Below are 19,539 nucleotides of genomic sequence, written 5' to 3' on the forward strand. Positions count from 1 at the left end.
TTCTTCTTCTTCTTCTTCTTCTTCTTCTTGTTCTTCTTGTTCTTGTTCTTCTTCTTCTTCTTCTTCTTCTTCTTGTTCTTGTTCTTGTTCTTGTTCTTCTTGTTCTTCTTGTTGTGTATTAATGCAGATACCAATCTATCTCTCCAGATCCTCCCAGAAACACGTCAGTATCAGTGAATTCCTCTGGTCCCGTGTTGAAGGGCAGTTCAGTGACTCTGACCTGCATCAGTGATGCCAACCCACCAGTGTCCAGCTATAACTGGTACTCAGTCGACGAGAGCGAAACACGCAGTGTAATAGGAGTTGAACAGATGTACACAGTAGCTAATGTCCATGGTAATACACAGTACTTCTGCATAGCTAAAAATCAACACGGATCGGACAATTCAACAACGCTCCAGCTCGACATTCAGTGTACGTTTTAATATCATAAACATCATGTAATGTGCCCCCAAATGGGACAGGGTCATTTTGTTGATGCAAGTCAGTGGTAATGTTTACCAAGCAACCCACTTAAATTCTAGATCTGGTCAACCACATTACTTCCATTATCCGATGGATCAACATTTAAACGGCCCTTGTTGGGTCATGGCACAACCATGTCTGGAAACCACTGATTATAAACACAATCTGATAAACACAGGCTAGTAATTCCACAAAGGTCTGTTGTAATGGTGTTACTCACAGTAGACATAGTATTCATATCTGTAGTCAAAGTAGTTATAGTAGTCAAAGTAGGTATAATTGTTATAATAGTTATAGTAGTTATAGTGGTATAATAGTTATAGTGGTATAATAGTTATAGTGGTATAATAGTTATAGTAGTTATAGTGGTATAATAGTTATAGTAGTATAATAGTTATAGTGGTATAATAGTTATAGTAGTATAATAGTTATAGTGGTATAATAGTTATAATAGTTATAGTGGTATAATAGTTATAGTAGTATAAAAGTTATAGTGGTATAATAGTATAATAGTTATAGTAGTATAATAGTTATAATAGTTATAGTGGTATAATAGTTATAGTGGTATAATAGTTATAATAGTTATATTAGTATAATAGTTATAGTGGTATAATAGTTATAGTGGTATAATAGTGATAGTAGTATAATAGTTATAATAGTTATAGTGGTATAATAGTTATAATAGTATAATAGTTATAATAGTTATAGTGGTATAATAGTTATATTAGTTATAGTAGTATAGTAGTTATAGTGGTATAATAGTTATAGTGGTATAATAGTTATAGTGGTATAATAGTTATAGTGGTAATAGTTATAGTGGTATAATAGTTATAGTAGTATAATAGTTATAGTGGTATAATAGTTATAGTGGTATAATAGTTATAGTGGTATAATAGTTATAGTGGTATAATAGTTATAGTAGTTATAGTGGTATAATAGTTATAGTAGTATAATAGTTATAGTGGTATAATAGTTATAGTGGTATAATAGTTATAGTGGTATAATAGTTATAGTGGTATAATAGTTATAGTAGTATAAAAGTTATAGTGGTATAATAGTATAATAGTTATAGTAGTATAATAGTTATAATAGTTATAGTGTTATAATAGTTATAGTGGTATAATAGTTATAATAGTTATATTAGTATAATAGTTATAGTGGTATAATAGTTATAGTGGTATAATAGTTATAATAGTTATATTAGTATAATAGTTATAGTAGTATAATAGTTATAGTGGTATAATAGTTATAGTGGTATAATAGTTATAGTAGTATAAAAGTTATAGTGGTATAATAGTATAATAGTTATAGTAGTATAATAGTTATAATAGTTATAGTGGTATAATAGTTATAGTGGTATAATAGTTATAATAGTTATATTAGTATAATAGTTATAGTGGTATAATAGTTATAGTGGTATAATAGTGATAGTAGTATAATAGTTATAATAGTTATAGTGGTATAATAGTTATAATAGTATAATAGTTATATTAGTATAATAGTTATAGTGGTATAATAGTTATAGTGGTATAATAGTTATAGTGGTATAATAGTTATAGTGGTATAATAGTTATAGTGGTATAATAGTTATAATAGTATAATAGTTATATTAGTATAATAGTTATAGTGGTATAATAGTTATAGTGGTATAATAGTTATAATAGTTATAATAGTTATAGTAGTATAATAGTTATAGTGGTATAATAGTTATAGTGGTATAATAGTTATAATAGTTATAGTGGTATAATAGTTATAATAGTTATAGTGGTATAATAGTTATAATAGTTATAGTGGTATAATAGTTATAGTAGTATAATAGTTATAATAGTTATAGTAGTATAATAGTTATAGTGGTATAATAGTTATAGTGGTATAATAGTTATAATAGTTATAGTGGTATAATAGTTATAATAGTTATAGTGGTATAATAGTTATATTAGTATAATAGTTATAGTGGTATAATAGTTATAGTGGTATAATAGTTATAGTGGTATAATAGTTATAGTAGTATAATAGTTATAATAGTTATAGTGGTATAATAGTTATATTAGTTATAGTGGTATAATAGTTATAGTGGTATAATAGTTACAGTGGTATAATAGTTATAGTAGTTATAGTGGTATAATAGTTATAGTGGTATAATAGTTATAGTAGTATAATAGTTATAGTGGTATAATAGTTATAGTGGTATAATAGTTATAATAGTTATAGTGGTATAATAGTTATAGTGGTATAATAGTTATAGTAGTATAGTAGTTATAGTGGTATAATAGTTATAGTAGTATAATAGTTATAGTAGTATAGTAGTTATAGTGGTATAATAGTTATAGTAGTATAATAGTTATAGTAGTATAGTAGTTATAGTGGTATAATAGTTATAGTGGTATAATAGTTATAGTGGTATAATAGTTATAGTGGTATAATAGTTATAGTGGTATAATAGTTATAGTAGTATAATAGTTATAGTGGTATAATAGTTATAATAGTTATAGTGGTATAATAGTTATAGTGGTATAATAGTTATAGTGGTATAATAGTTATAGTAGTTATAGTGGTATAATAGTTATAGTAGTATAATAGTTATAGTGGTATAATAGTTATAGTAGTATAATAGTTATAGTGGTATAATAGTTATAATAGTTATAGTGGTATAATAGTTATAGTAGTATAATAGTTATAGTGGTATAATAGTTATAGTAGTTATAGTGGTATAATAGTTATAGTAGTATAATAGTTATAGTGGTATAATAGTTATAGTAGTATAATAGTTATAGTGGTATAATAGTTATAGTGGTATAATAGTTATAGTAGTATAAAAGTTATAGTGGTATAATAGTATAATAGTTATAGTAGTATAATAGTTATAATAGTTATAGTGGTATAATAGTTATAGTGGTATAATAGTTATATTAGTATAATAGTTATAGTGGTATAATAGTTATAGTGGTATAATAGTTATAGTGGTATAATAGTGATAGTAGTATAATAGTTATAATAGTTATAGTGGTATAATAGTTATAATAGTATAATAGTTATAATAGTTATAGTGGTATAATAGTTATATTAGTTATAGTAGTATAGTAGTTATAGTGGTATAATAGTTATAGTGGTATAATAGTTATAGTGGTATAATAGTTATAGTGGTAATAGTTATAGTGGTATAATAGTTATAGTAGTATAATAGTTATAGTGGTATAATAGTTATAGTGGTATAATAGTTATAGTGGTATAATAGTTATAGTGGTATAATAGTTATAGTAGTTATAGTGGTATAATAGTTATAGTAGTATAATAGTTATAGTGGTATAATAGTTATAGTGGTATAATAGTTATAGTGGTATAATAGTTATAGTGGTATAATAGTTATAGTAGTATAAAAGTTATAGTGGTATAATAGTATAATAGTTATAGTAGTATAATAGTTATAATAGTTATAGTGGTATAATAGTTATAGTGGTATAATAGTTATAATAGTTATATTAGTATAATAGTTATAGTGGTATAATAGTTATAGTGGTATAATAGTTATAATAGTTATATTAGTATAATAGTTATAGTAGTATAATAGTTATAGTGGTATAATAGTTATAGTGGTATAATAGTTATAGTAGTATAAAAGTTATAGTGGTATAATAGTATAATAGTTATAGTAGTATAATAGTTATAATAGTTATAGTGGTATAATAGTTATAGTGGTATAATAGTTATAATAGTTATATTAGTATAATAGTTATAGTGGTATAATAGTTATAGTGGTATAATAGTGATAGTAGTATAATAGTTATAATAGTTATAGTGGTATAATAGTTATAATAGTATAATAGTTATATTAGTATAAAAGTTATAGTGGTATAATAGTTATAGTGGTATAATAGTTATAGTGGTATAATAGTTATAGTGGTATAATAGTTATAGTGGTATAATAGTTATAATAGTATAATAGTTATATTAGTATAATAGTTATAGTGGTATAATAGTTATAGTGGTATAATAGTTATAATAGTTATAATAGTTATAGTAGTATAATAGTTATAGTGGTATAATAGTTATAGTGGTATAATAGTTATAATAGTTATAGTGGTATAATAGTTATAATAGTTATAGTGGTATAATAGTTATAATAGTTATAGTGGTATAATAGTTATAGTAGTATAATAGTTATAATAGTTATAGTAGTATAATAGTTATAGTGGTATAATAGTTATAGTGGTATAATAGTTATAGTGGTATAATAGTTATAATAGTTATAGTGGTATAATAGTTATAATAGTTATAGTGGTATAATAGTTATATTAGTATAATAGTTATAGTGGTATAATAGTTATAGTGGTATAATAGTTATAGTAGTATAATAGTTATAATAGTTATAGTGGTATAATAGTTATATTAGTTATAGTGGTATAATAGTTATAGTGGTATAATAGTTACAGTGGTATAATAGTTATAGTAGTTATAGTGGTATAATAGTTATAGTGGTATAATAGTTATAGTAGTATAATAGTTATAGTGGTATAATAGTTATAGTGGTATAATAGTTATAATAGTTATAGTGGTATAATAGTTATAGTGGTATAATAGTTATAGTAGTATAGTAGTTATAGTGGTATAATAGTTATAGTAGTATAATAGTTATAGTAGTATAGTAGTTATAGTGGTATAATAGTTATAGTAGTATAATAGTTATAGTAGTATAGTAGTTATAGTGGTATAATAGTTATAGTGGTATAATAGTTATAGTGGTATAATAGTTATAGTGGTATAATAGTTATAGTGGTATAATAGTTATAGTGGTATAATAGTTATAGTAGTATAATAGTTATAGTGGTATAATAGTTATAATAGTTATAGTGGTATAATAGTTATAGTGGTATAATAGTTATAGTGGTATAATAGTTATAGTAGTTATAGTGGTATAATAGTTATAGTAGTATAATAGTTATAGTGGTATAATAGTTATAGTAGTATAATAGTTATAGTGGTATAATAGTTATAATAGTTATAGTGGTATAATAGTTATAGTAGTATAATAGTTATAGTGGTATAATAGTTATAGTAGTTATAGTGGTATAATAGTTATAGTAGTATAATAGTTATAGTGGTATAATAGTTATAGTAGTATAATAGTTATAGTGGTATAATAGTTATAGTGGTATAATAGTTATAGTAGTATAAAAGTTATAGTGGTATAATAGTATAATAGTTATAGTAGTATAATAGTTATAATAGTTATAGTGGTATAATAGTTATAGTGGTATAATAGTTATATTAGTATAATAGTTATAGTGGTATAATAGTTATAGTGGTATAATAGTTATAGTGGTATAATAGTGATAGTAGTATAATAGTTATAATAGTTATAGTGGTATAATAGTTATAATAGTATAATAGTTATAGTGGTATAATAGTTATATTAGTTATAGTAGTATAGTAGTTATAGTGGTATAATAGTTATAGTGGTATAATAGTTATAGTGGTATAATAGTTATAGTGGTAATAGTTATAGTGGTATAATAGTTATAGTAGTATAATAGTTATAGTGGTATAATAGTTATAGTGGTATAATAGTTATAGTGGTATAATAGTTATAGTGGTATAATAGTTATAGTAGTTATAGTGGTATAATAGTTATAGTAGTATAATAGTTATAGTGGTATAATAGTTATAGTGGTATAATAGTTATAGTGGTATAATAGTTATAGTGGTATAATAGTTATAGTAGTATAAAAGTTATAGTGGTATAATAGTATAATAGTTATAGTAGTATAATAGTTATAATAGTTATAGTGGTATAATAGTTATAGTGGTATAATAGTTATAATAGTTATATTAGTATAATAGTTATAGTGGTATAATAGTTATAGTGGTATAATAGTTATAATAGTTATATTAGTATAATAGTTATAGTAGTATAATAGTTATAGTGGTATAATAGTTATAGTGGTATAATAGTTATAGTAGTATAAAAGTTATAGTGGTATAATAGTATAATAGTTATAGTAGTATAATAGTTATAATAGTTATAGTGGTATAATAGTTATAGTGGTATAATAGTTATAATAGTTATATTAGTATAATAGTTATAGTGGTATAATAGTTATAGTGGTATAATAGTGATAGTAGTATAATAGTTATAATAGTTATAGTGGTATAATAGTTATAATAGTATAATAGTTATATTAGTATAATAGTTATAGTGGTATAATAGTTATAGTGGTATAATAGTTATAGTGGTATAATAGTTATAGTGGTATAATAGTTATAGTGGTATAATAGTTATAATAGTATAATAGTTATATTAGTATAATAGTTATAGTGGTATAATAGTTATAGTGGTATAATAGTTATAATAGTTATAATAGTTATAGTAGTATAATAGTTATAGTGGTATAATAGTTATAGTGGTATAATAGTTATAATAGTTATAGTGGTATAATAGTTATAATAGTTATAGTGGTATAATAGTTATAGTAGTATAATAGTTATAGTGGTATAATAGTTATAGTGGTATAATAGTTATAATAGTTATAGTGGTATAATAGTTATAATAGTTATAGTGGTATAATAGTTATATTAGTATAATAGTTATAGTGGTATAATAGTTATAGTGGTATAATAGTTATAGTAGTATAATAGTTATAATAGTTATAGTGGTATAATAGTTATATTAGTTATAGTGGTATAATAGTTATAGTGGTATAATAGTTACAGTGGTATAATAGTTATAGTAGTTATAGTGGTATAATAGTTATAGTGGTATAATAGTTATAGTAGTATAATAGTTATAGTGGTATAATAGTTATAGTGGTATAATAGTTATAATAGTTATAGTGGTATAATAGTTATAGTGGTATAATAGTTATTACATTTACATTTAAGTCATTTAGCAGACGCTCTTATCCAGAGCGACTTACAAAGTTATAGTAGTATAGTAGTTATAGTGGTATAATAGTTATAGTAGTATAATAGTTATAGTAGTATAGTAGTTATAGTGGTATAATAGTTATAGTAGTATAATAGTTATAGTAGTATAGTAGTTATAGTGGTATAATAGTTATAGTGGTATAATAGTTATAGTGGTATAATAGTTATAGTGGTATAATAGTTATAGTGGTATAATAGTTATAGTAGTATAATAGTTATAGTGGTATAATAGTTATAATAGTTATAGTGGTATAATAGTTATAGTGGTATAATAGTTATAGTGGTATAATAGTTATAGTAGTTATAGTGGTATAATAGTTATAGTAGTATAATAGTTATAGTGGTATAATAGTTATAGTAGTATAATAGTTATAGTGGTATAATAGTTATAATAGTTATAGTGGTATAATAGTTATAGTAGTATAATAGTTATAGTGGTATAATAGTTATAGTAGTTATAGTGGTATAATAGTTATAGTAGTATAATAGTTATAGTGGTATAATAGTTATAGTAGTATAATAGTTATAGTGGTATAATAGTTATAGTGGTATAATAGTTATAGTAGTATAAAAGTTATAGTGGTATAATAGTATAATAGTTATAGTAGTATAATAGTTATAATAGTTATAGTGGTATAATAGTTATAGTGGTATAATAGTTATATTAGTATAATAGTTATAGTGGTATAATAGTTATAGTGGTATAATAGTTATAGTGGTATAATAGTGATAGTAGTATAATAGTTATAATAGTTATAGTGGTATAATAGTTATAATAGTATAATAGTTATAATAGTTATAGTGGTATAATAGTTATATTAGTTATAGTAGTATAGTAGTTATAGTGGTATAATAGTTATAGTGGTATAATAGTTATAGTGGTATAATAGTTATAGTGGTAATAGTTATAGTGGTATAATAGTTATAGTAGTATAATAGTTATAGTGGTATAATAGTTATAGTGGTATAATAGTTATAGTGGTATAATAGTTATAGTGGTATAATAGTTATAGTAGTTATAGTGGTATAATAGTTATAGTAGTATAATAGTTATAGTGGTATAATAGTTATAGTGGTATAATAGTTATAGTGGTATAATAGTTATAGTGGTATAATAGTTATAGTAGTATAAAAGTTATAGTGGTATAATAGTATAATAGTTATAGTAGTATAATAGTTATAATAGTTATAGTGGTATAATAGTTATAGTGGTATAATAGTTATAATAGTTATATTAGTATAATAGTTATAGTGGTATAATAGTTATAGTGGTATAATAGTTATAATAGTTATATTAGTATAATAGTTATAGTAGTATAATAGTTATAGTGGTATAATAGTTATAGTGGTATAATAGTTATAGTAGTATAAAAGTTATAGTGGTATAATAGTATAATAGTTATAGTAGTATAATAGTTATAATAGTTATAGTGGTATAATAGTTATAGTGGTATAATAGTTATAATAGTTATATTAGTATAATAGTTATAGTGGTATAATAGTTATAGTGGTATAATAGTGATAGTAGTATAATAGTTATAATAGTTATAGTGGTATAATAGTTATAATAGTATAATAGTTATATTAGTATAAAAGTTATAGTGGTATAATAGTTATAGTGGTATAATAGTTATAGTGGTATAATAGTTATAGTGGTATAATAGTTATAGTGGTATAATAGTTATAATAGTATAATAGTTATATTAGTATAATAGTTATAGTGGTATAATAGTTATAGTGGTATAATAGTTATAATAGTTATAATAGTTATAGTAGTATAATAGTTATAGTGGTATAATAGTTATAGTGGTATAATAGTTATAATAGTTATAGTGGTATAATAGTTATAATAGTTATAGTGGTATAATAGTTATAATAGTTATAGTGGTATAATAGTTATAGTAGTATAATAGTTATAATAGTTATAGTAGTATAATAGTTATAGTGGTATAATAGTTATAGTGGTATAATAGTTATAGTGGTATAATAGTTATAATAGTTATAGTGGTATAATAGTTATAATAGTTATAGTGGTATAATAGTTATATTAGTATAATAGTTATAGTGGTATAATAGTTATAGTGGTATAATAGTTATAGTAGTATAATAGTTATAATAGTTATAGTGGTATAATAGTTATATTAGTTATAGTGGTATAATAGTTATAGTGGTATAATAGTTACAGTGGTATAATAGTTATAGTAGTTATAGTGGTATAATAGTTATAGTGGTATAATAGTTATAGTAGTATAATAGTTATAGTGGTATAATAGTTATAGTGGTATAATAGTTATAATAGTTATAGTGGTATAATAGTTATAGTGGTATAATAGTTATAGTAGTATAGTAGTTATAGTGGTATAATAGTTATAGTAGTATAATAGTTATAGTAGTATAGTAGTTATAGTGGTATAATAGTTATAGTAGTATAATAGTTATAGTAGTATAGTAGTTATAGTGGTATAATAGTTATAGTGGTATAATAGTTATAGTGGTATAATAGTTATAGTGGTATAATAGTTATAGTGGTATAATAGTTATAGTGGTATAATAGTTATAGTGGTATAATAGTGATAGTAGTATAATAGTTATAATAGTTATAGTGGTATAATAGTTATAATAGTATAATAGTTATAATAGTTATAGTGGTATAATAGTTATATTAGTTATAGTAGTATAGTAGTTATAGTGGTATAATAGTTATAGTGGTATAATAGTTATAGTGGTATAATAGTTATAGTGGTATAATAGTTATAGTGGTAATAGTTATAGTGGTATAATAGTTATAGTAGTATAATAGTTATAGTGGTATAATAGTTATAGTGGTATAATAGTTATAGTGGTATAATAGTGATAGTAGTATAATAGTTATAATAGTTATAGTGGTATAATAGTTATAATAGTATAATAGTTATAATAGTTATAGTGGTATAATAGTTATATTAGTTATAGTAGTATAGTAGTTATAGTGGTATAATAGTTATAGTGGTATAATAGTTATAGTGGTATAATAGTTATAGTGGTAATAGTTATAGTGGTATAATAGTTATAGTGGTATAATAGTTATAGTGGTATAATAGTTATAGTGGTATAATAGTTATAGTGGTATAATAGTTATAGTAGTATAAAAGTTATAGTGGTATAATAGTATAATAGTTATAGTAGTATAATAGTTATAATAGTTATAGTGGTATAATAGTTATAGTGGTATAATAGTTATAATAGTTATATTAGTATAATAGTTATAGTGGTATAATAGTTATAGTGGTATAATAGTTATAATAGTTATATTAGTATAATAGTTATAGTAGTATAATAGTTATAGTGGTATAATAGTTATAGTGGTATAATAGTTATAGTAGTATAAAAGTTATAGTGGTATAATAGTATAATAGTTATAGTAGTATAATAGTTATAATAGTTATAGTGGTATAATAGTTATAGTGGTATAATAGTTATAATAGTTATATTAGTATAATAGTTATAGTGGTATAATAGTTATAGTGGTATAATAGTGATAGTAGTATAATAGTTATAATAGTTATAGTGGTATAATAGTTATAATAGTATAATAGTTATATTAGTATAAAAGTTATAGTGGTATAATAGTTATAGTGGTATAATAGTTATAGTGGTATAATAGTTATAGTGGTATAATAGTTATAGTGGTATAATAGTTATAATAGTATAATAGTTATATTAGTATAATAGTTATAGTGGTATAATAGTTATAGTGGTATAATAGTTATAATAGTTATAATAGTTATAGTAGTATAATAGTTATAGTGGTATAATAGTTATAGTGGTATAATAGTTATAATAGTTATAGTGGTATAATAGTTATAATAGTTATAGTGGTATAATAGTTATAATAGTTATAGTGGTATAATAGTTATAGTAGTATAATAGTTATAATAGTTATAGTAGTATAATAGTTATAGTGGTATAATAGTTATAGTGGTATAATAGTTATAGTGGTATAATAGTTATAATAGTTATAGTGGTATAATAGTTATAATAGTTATAGTGGTATAATAGTTATATTAGTATAATAGTTATAGTGGTATAATAGTTATAGTGGTATAATAGTTATAGTAGTATAATAGTTATAATAGTTATAGTGGTATAATAGTTATATTAGTTATAGTGGTATAATAGTTATAGTGGTATAATAGTTACAGTGGTATAATAGTTATAGTAGTTATAGTGGTATAATAGTTATAGTGGTATAATAGTTATAGTAGTATAATAGTTATAGTGGTATAATAGTTATAGTGGTATAATAGTTATAATAGTTATAGTGGTATAATAGTTATAGTGGTATAATAGTTATAGTAGTATAGTAGTTATAGTGGTATAATAGTTATAGTAGTATAATAGTTATAGTAGTATAGTAGTTATAGTGGTATAATAGTTATAGTAGTATAATAGTTATAGTAGTATAGTAGTTATAGTGGTATAATAGTTATAGTGGTATAATAGTTATAGTGGTATAATAGTTATAGTGGTATAATAGTTATAGTGGTATAATAGTTATAGTGGTATAATAGTTATAGTAGTATAATAGTTATAGTGGTATAATAGTTATAATAGTTATAGTGGTATAATAGTTATAGTGGTATAATAGTTATAGTGGTATAATAGTTATAGTAGTTATAGTGGTATAATAGTTATAGTAGTATAATAGTTATAGTGGTATAATAGTTATAGTAGTATAATAGTTATAGTGGTATAATAGTTATAATAGTTATAGTGGTATAATAGTTATAGTAGTATAATAGTTATAGTGGTATAATAGTTATAGTAGTTATAGTGGTATAATAGTTATAGTAGTATAATAGTTATAGTGGTATAATAGTTATAGTAGTATAATAGTTATAGTGGTATAATAGTTATAGTGGTATAATAGTTATAGTAGTATAAAAGTTATAGTGGTATAATAGTATAATAGTTATAGTAGTATAATAGTTATAATAGTTATAGTGGTATAATAGTTATAGTGGTATAATAGTTATATTAGTATAATAGTTATAGTGGTATAATAGTTATAGTGGTATAATAGTTATAGTGGTATAATAGTGATAGTAGTATAATAGTTATAATAGTTATAGTGGTATAATAGTTATAATAGTATAATAGTTATAATAGTTATAGTGGTATAATAGTTATATTAGTTATAGTAGTATAGTAGTTATAGTGGTATAATAGTTATAGTGGTATAATAGTTATAGTGGTATAATAGTTATAGTGGTAATAGTTATAGTGGTATAATAGTTATAGTAGTATAATAGTTATAGTGGTATAATAGTTATAGTGGTATAATAGTTATAGTGGTATAATAGTTATAGTGGTATAATAGTTATAGTAGTTATAGTGGTATAATAGTTATAGTAGTATAATAGTTATAGTGGTATAATAGTTATAGTGGTATAATAGTTATAGTGGTATAATAGTTATAGTGGTATAATAGTTATAGTAGTATAAAAGTTATAGTGGTATAATAGTTATAGTAGTATAATAGTTATAATAGTTATAGTGGTATAATAGTTATAGTGGTATAATAGTTATAATAGTTATATTAGTATAATAGTTATAGTGGTATAATAGTTATAGTGGTATAATAGTTATAATAGTTATATTAGTATAATAGTTATAGTAGTATAATAGTTATAGTGGTATAATAGTTATAGTGGTATAATAGTTATAGTAGTATAAAAGTTATAGTGGTATAATAGTATAATAGTTATAGTAGTATAATAGTTATAATAGTTATAGTGGTATAATAGTTATAGTGGTATAATAGTTATAATAGTTATATTAGTATAATAGTTATAGTGGTATAATAGTTATAGTGGTATAATAGTGATAGTAGTATAATAGTTATAATAGTTATAGTGGTATAATAGTTATAATAGTATAATAGTTATATTAGTATAATAGTTATAGTGGTATAATAGTTATAGTGGTATAATAGTTATAGTGGTATAATAGTTATAGTGGTATAATAGTTATAGTGGTATAATAGTTATAATAGTATAATAGTTATATTAGTATAATAGTTATAGTGGTATAATAGTTATAGTGGTATAATAGTTATAATAGTTATAATAGTTATAGTAGTATAATAGTTATAGTGGTATAATAGTTATAGTGGTATAATAGTTATAATAGTTATAGTGGTATAATAGTTATAATAGTTATAGTGGTATAATAGTTATAATAGTTATAGTGGTATAATAGTTATAGTAGTATAATAGTTATAATAGTTATAGTAGTATAATAGTTATAGTGGTATAATAGTTATAGTGGTATAATAGTTATAATAGTTATAGTGGTATAATAGTTATAATAGTTATAGTGGTATAATAGTTATATTAGTATAATAGTTATAGTGGTATAATAGTTATAGTGGTATAATAGTTATAGTAGTATAATAGTTATAATAGTTATAGTGGTATAATAGTTATATTAGTTATAGTGGTATAATAGTTATAGTGGTATAATAGTTACAGTGGTATAATAGTTATAGTAGTTATAGTGGTATAATAGTTATAGTGGTATAATAGTTATAGTAGTATAATAGTTATAGTGGTATAATAGTTATAGTGGTATAATAGTTATAATAGTTATAGTGGTATAATAGTTATAGTGGTATAATAGTTATAGTAGTATAGTAGTTATAGTGGTATAATAGTTATAGTAGTATAATAGTTATAGTAGTATAGTAGTTATAGTGGTATAATAGTTATAGTAGTATAATAGTTATAGTAGTATAGTAGTTATAGTGGTATAATAGTTATAGTGGTATAATAGTTATAGTGGTATAATAGTTATAGTGGTATAATAGTTATAGTGGTATAATAGTTATAGTGGTATAATAGTTATAGTGGTATAATAGTTATAGTAGTATAATAGTTATAGTGGTATAATAGTTATAATAGTTATAGTGGTATAATAGTTATAGTGGTATAATAGTTATAGTGGTATAATAGTTATAGTAGTTATAGTGGTATAATAGTTATAGTAGTATAATAGTTATAGTGGTATAATAGTTATAGTAGTATAATAGTTATAGTGGTATAATAGTTATAATAGTTATAGTGGTATAATAGTTATAGTAGTATAATAGTTATAGTGGTATAATAGTTATAGTAGTTATAGTGGTATAATAGTTATAGTAGTATAATAGTTATAGTGGTATAATAGTTATAGTAGTATAATAGTTATAGTGGTATAATAGTTATAGTGGTATAATAGTTATAGTAGTATAAAAGTTATAGTGGTATAATAGTATAATAGTTATAGTAGTATAATAGTTATAATAGTTATAGTGGTATAATAGTTATAGTGGTATAATAGTTATATTAGTATAATAGTTATAGTGGTATAATAGTTATAGTGGTATAATAGTTATAGTGGTATAATAGTGATAGTAGTATAATAGTTATAATAGTTATAGTAGTATAATAGTTATAGTGGTATAATAGTTATAATAGTATAATAGTTATATTAGTATATTAGTTATAGTGGTATAATAGTTATAATAGTTATAGTGGTATAATAGTTATAGTGGTATAATAGCGATAGTAGTATAATAGTTATAATAGTTATAGTAGTATAATAGTTATAGTGGTATAATAGTTATAATAGTATAATAGTTATATTAGTATATTAGTTATAGTGGTATAATAGTTATAATAGTTATAGTGGTATAATAGTTATAGTGGTATAATAGTTATAATAGTATAATAGTTATATTAGTATATTAGTTATAGTGGTATAATAGTTATAGTGGTATAATAGTTATATTAGTTATAGTGGTATAATAGTTATAATAGTATAATAGTTATAATAGTATAATAGTTATAATAGTATAATAGTTATAATAGTATAATAGTTATATTAGTATATTAGTTATAGTGGTATAATAGTTATAATAGTATAATAGTTATATTAGTATAATAGTTATAGTGGTATAATAGTTATAGTGGTATAATAGTTATATTAGTTATAGTGGTATAATAGTTATAATAGTTATAGTGGTATAATAGTTATAATAGTTATAGTAGTATAATAGTTATAGTGGTATAATAGTTATATTAGTTATAGTGGTATAATAGTTATAATAGTTATAGTGGTATAATAGTTATATTAGTATAATAGTTATAGTGGTATAATAGTTATAATAGTTATAGTGGTATAATAGTTAGAATAGTTATAGTGGTATAATAGTTATAGTAGTATAATAGTTATAATAGTTATAGTAGTATAATAGTTATAGTGGTATAATAGTTATAATAGTTATAGTGGTATAATAGTTATAATAGTTATAGTGGTATAATAGTTATATTAGTATAATAGTTATAGTGGTATAATAGTTATAGTGGTATAATAGTTATAGTAGTATAATAGTTATAATAGTTATAGTGGTATAATAGTTATATTAGTTATAGTGGTATAATAGTTATAGTGGTATAATAGTTATAATAGTTATAGTGGTATAATAGTTATATTAGTTATAGTGGTATAATAGTTATAGTGGTATAATAGTTATAGTGGTATAATAGTTATATTAGTTATAGTGGTATAATAGTTATAGTGGTATAATAGTTATAGTAGTATAATAGTTATAGTGGTATAATAGTTATAATAGTTATAGTGGTATAATAGTTATAATAGTTATAGTGGTATAATAGTTATATTAGTATAATAGTTATAGTGGTATAATAGTTATAGTGGTATAATAGTTATAGTAGTATAATAGTTATAGTGGTATAATAGTTATAGTGGTATAGTGGTATAATAGTTATAGTGGTATAATAGTTATAATGGTATAATAGTTATATTAGTATAATAGTTATAGTGGTATAATAGTTATAGTGGTATAATAGTTATAGTGGTATAATAGTTATAGTAGTATAATAGTTATAGTGGTATAATAGTTATAGTGGTATAATAGTTATAGTGGTATAATAGTTATAGTGGTATAATAGTTATAATAGTTATAGTGGTATAATAGTTATAGTAGTATAATAATTATAGTAGTATAATAGTTATAGTAGTATAATAGTTATAGTGGTATAATAGTTATAGTGGTATAATAGTTATAGTGGTATAATAGTTATAGTGGTATAATAGTTATAATAGTTATAGTAGTATAATAGTTATAGTAGTATAATAGTTATAGTGGTATAATAGTTATAGTAGTATAATAGTTATAGTGGTATAATAGTTATAGTGGTATAATAGTTATAGTAGTATAATAGTTATAGTGGTATAATAGGTATAGTGGTATAATAGGTACAGTAGTTATAGTAGGTATAATAGTTATAGTAGTATAATAGTTATAGTGGTATAATAGGTATAGTAGTTATAGTAGGTATAATAGTTATAGTTGGTATAATAGTTATAGTAGTCGTAGTATCAATTGTTGTGCTTTCAGAGCTGATGGTAATTATGTCCTTTCCCTCCAGATCCTCCCAGGAACACGTCAGTATCTGTGAGTCCCTCTGATTCTGTGTTAGAGGACAGTTCAGTGACTCTGACCTGCAGCAGCGATGCCAACCCACCAGTGACCAGTTACCGCTGGTACTCAGTGAGAGAGGGGAAGGAGGACTATGTGGCCTCTGGACAAAAACTAATCCAGGCCACAATGAATGTTATTGACGGAAGAGAATACTACTGTAAAGCCCAGAATCATCATGGAGAGGATCAGTCAATGACTGCATCTATGGAGTGTAAGTGAGGTTGCAAAATTCCGTAACTCTCCCAAAATATTCAGTTTTTATTTTTTCACCTTTCTGGGGCCGAGGGTAGAATTTAGTTGTTTGGATGAATGAGGTGCACTATGTAAACTGCCTGTTACTCAGCTAGGATATGCATATCATTGGTATTATTTTATAGAAAACACTCCAAAGTTTCCAAAACCGTTAAAATAATGTATGTGAGTATAACAGAACTGATATAGCAGGCAAAAACCTGAGGAAAATCCATCCAGCAAATGCTATTATTTTGAAATGGCTGTTTTTCCATTGAAAGCCTACCCACCATACAAAGTCTTATGACCCAGTTCACGATCCCTATGGCTTCCACTACATGTGGCCAGTCTTTAGGCATTGTTGCAGGCTTTTACTCTTAAAAATGAGGGAGAAACATGGTATGCTTTCCCCGTAAAGCCTTTTTGAAATCTGACACAGCGGTTGGATTAACAAGAAGTTCATCTTTTAGCCGATGTATAACACTTGTATCTTTTATGTATGTTTATTATGAGAATTTCTGTTTTGTTGAGTTTCACGCTCTGCAATTTCACCAGATGTTGTTTGAGATAGTGGATTACTAAACAAAAATAGCTAACAAAGCTGAGGTTTTTGATATAAAGAGGGACTTTATCAAACAAAACAAACATTTATTGGGTAACTGGGGTCGTGTGAGTGCAACCATATGAAGATCATCAAAGGTAAGTGATTAATTTTATCTCTATTTCTGACTTCTGTAACTCCTCTACTTGGCTGGTTACTGTTTGTAATGTTTTGTGAGCTGGGCTCTGTCCTCAGATAATCGCATGGTATGCTTTCCCCGTAAAGTATTTTTGAAATCTGACACTATGGTTGGATTAACATGAATTTAATCTTTAAAACGATGTATTACACTTGTATGTTTTAGGAATTATTATAATGAGTATTTCTGTTTTTTAATTTGGCGATCTGCAATTTCACTGGCTGTTGACCAGGTGTTCCGCTAGCGCTACCCTGGTTGGTAGATTTTGGGAAGTTATCACATTGTTGTAACCCTCGGTGTAACCCTCGGTGTAACCCTAGATGTAACCCTCAGTGTAACCCTCGATGTAACCCTAGATGTAACCCTCTCAGTGTAACCCTCGGTGTAACCCTCGGTGTAACCCTCTCGGTGTAACCCTAGGTGCAACCCTCGGTGTAACCCTAGATGTAACCCTCGGTGTAACCCTAGATGTAACCCTCGGTGTAACCCTCGGTGTAACCCTAGATGTAACCCTCAGTGTGACCCTCGGTGTGACCCTAGATGTAACCCTCGGTGTAACCCTAGGTGTAACCCTAGGTGTAACCCTCGGTGTAACCCTAGATGTAACCCTCGGTGTAACCCTAGATGTAACCCTCGTTGTAACCCTCGATGTAACCCTCGGTGTAACCCTCGGTGTAACCCTAGGTGTAACCCTCGGTGTAACCCTCGGTGTAATCCTAGGTGTAACCCTCGGTGTAACCCTCGGTGTAACCCTAGGTGTAACCCTCGGTGTAACCCTAGATGTTATGGTTTTTTGTCCTCAATCAAACATTTTGCTCGTTAGCAATTAATGAAACAGTATGAGTTATCAAAGTTTCATTAACTATAAAATAAGGATGAAGGTCAAACTTGAATAGAAAATGTTAATTCCTCTCCTTGTTCTTCTGTCTCTTCTTTCTAGTTGCTCCTCAGATCTCATCCTCCTCTCGCTGCCTCCACTCCGGATCTCAGGTCAGCTGTACCTGTGACAGCCACGCTAACCCCGCTCCCTTGGTGCAGTGGCGTCTGTCTGGCCGACATGTCAATCATTCCACAGCCACGGCCATCAGGGAGGAGCCTCTGGGCAGAATTGGCCTCAGGAGTACTCTCACCATCCGTCAATCACAAGAAGACACGCCCACTGCACTTTGCCTCAGCTCCAACTCTCAGGGCTCTGCCAGTCTGCAGCTTTGTGTCACCTCCACAGGTAAAACACACCTCCACAGGTAAGACACACCTCAACAGGTAAGACACTCTCCATAGGTAAGACACACTTCCATAGGTAAGACACACCTCCACTGGTAAGACACACCTCCACAGGTAAGACACCTCTACAGGTAAGACACCTGTGTAGGTAAAGGGTCAGGTGAGAGATAAAGGGTCAGGTGAGAGATAAATAGGGACCGCTCCAACTGTCAGGACTCTGCCAGGCTGCAACTCTGTGCCACCTCCACAGGTAAGAGGAACAGTTAAAACACACCTGGACAGGTGATGAGAAAGACAGATGGAGCTGAAGTGGAACAGAATCCTCTGAGGAAGGATAGCTTAGACAGTTCCACGTCAACAGGTAAGACACCTGGACAGGTGATGAGAAAGACAGATGGAGCTGAAGTGGAACAGAATCCTCTGAGGAAGGAT

At 24.7% G+C, this 19,539-nt stretch overlaps 1 protein-coding gene across 1 annotated transcript in view; it reads left to right on the forward strand.

Annotated features, from left to right (window-relative positions):
* LOC123995277 (B-cell receptor CD22-like) overlaps nt 1–19,539 on the forward strand; it is a 43,618-nt gene that overhangs the window by 16,173 nt on the left and 7,906 nt on the right. Inside the window, exons 6-8 of the mRNA XM_046298781.1 lie at nt 148–414; nt 16,860–17,123; nt 18,824–19,108. Coding sequence (XP_046154737.1) covers nt 148–414; nt 16,860–17,123; nt 18,824–19,108 — 816 coding nt within the window. The remainder of the gene's footprint in view (nt 1–147; nt 415–16,859; nt 17,124–18,823; nt 19,109–19,539) is intronic.

Source organism: Oncorhynchus gorbuscha, linkage group LG02, assembly GCF_021184085.1.
Source record: "Oncorhynchus gorbuscha isolate QuinsamMale2020 ecotype Even-year linkage group LG02, OgorEven_v1.0, whole genome shotgun sequence".
In the NCBI taxonomy this organism is placed as follows: domain Eukaryota; kingdom Metazoa; phylum Chordata; class Actinopteri; order Salmoniformes; family Salmonidae; genus Oncorhynchus; species Oncorhynchus gorbuscha.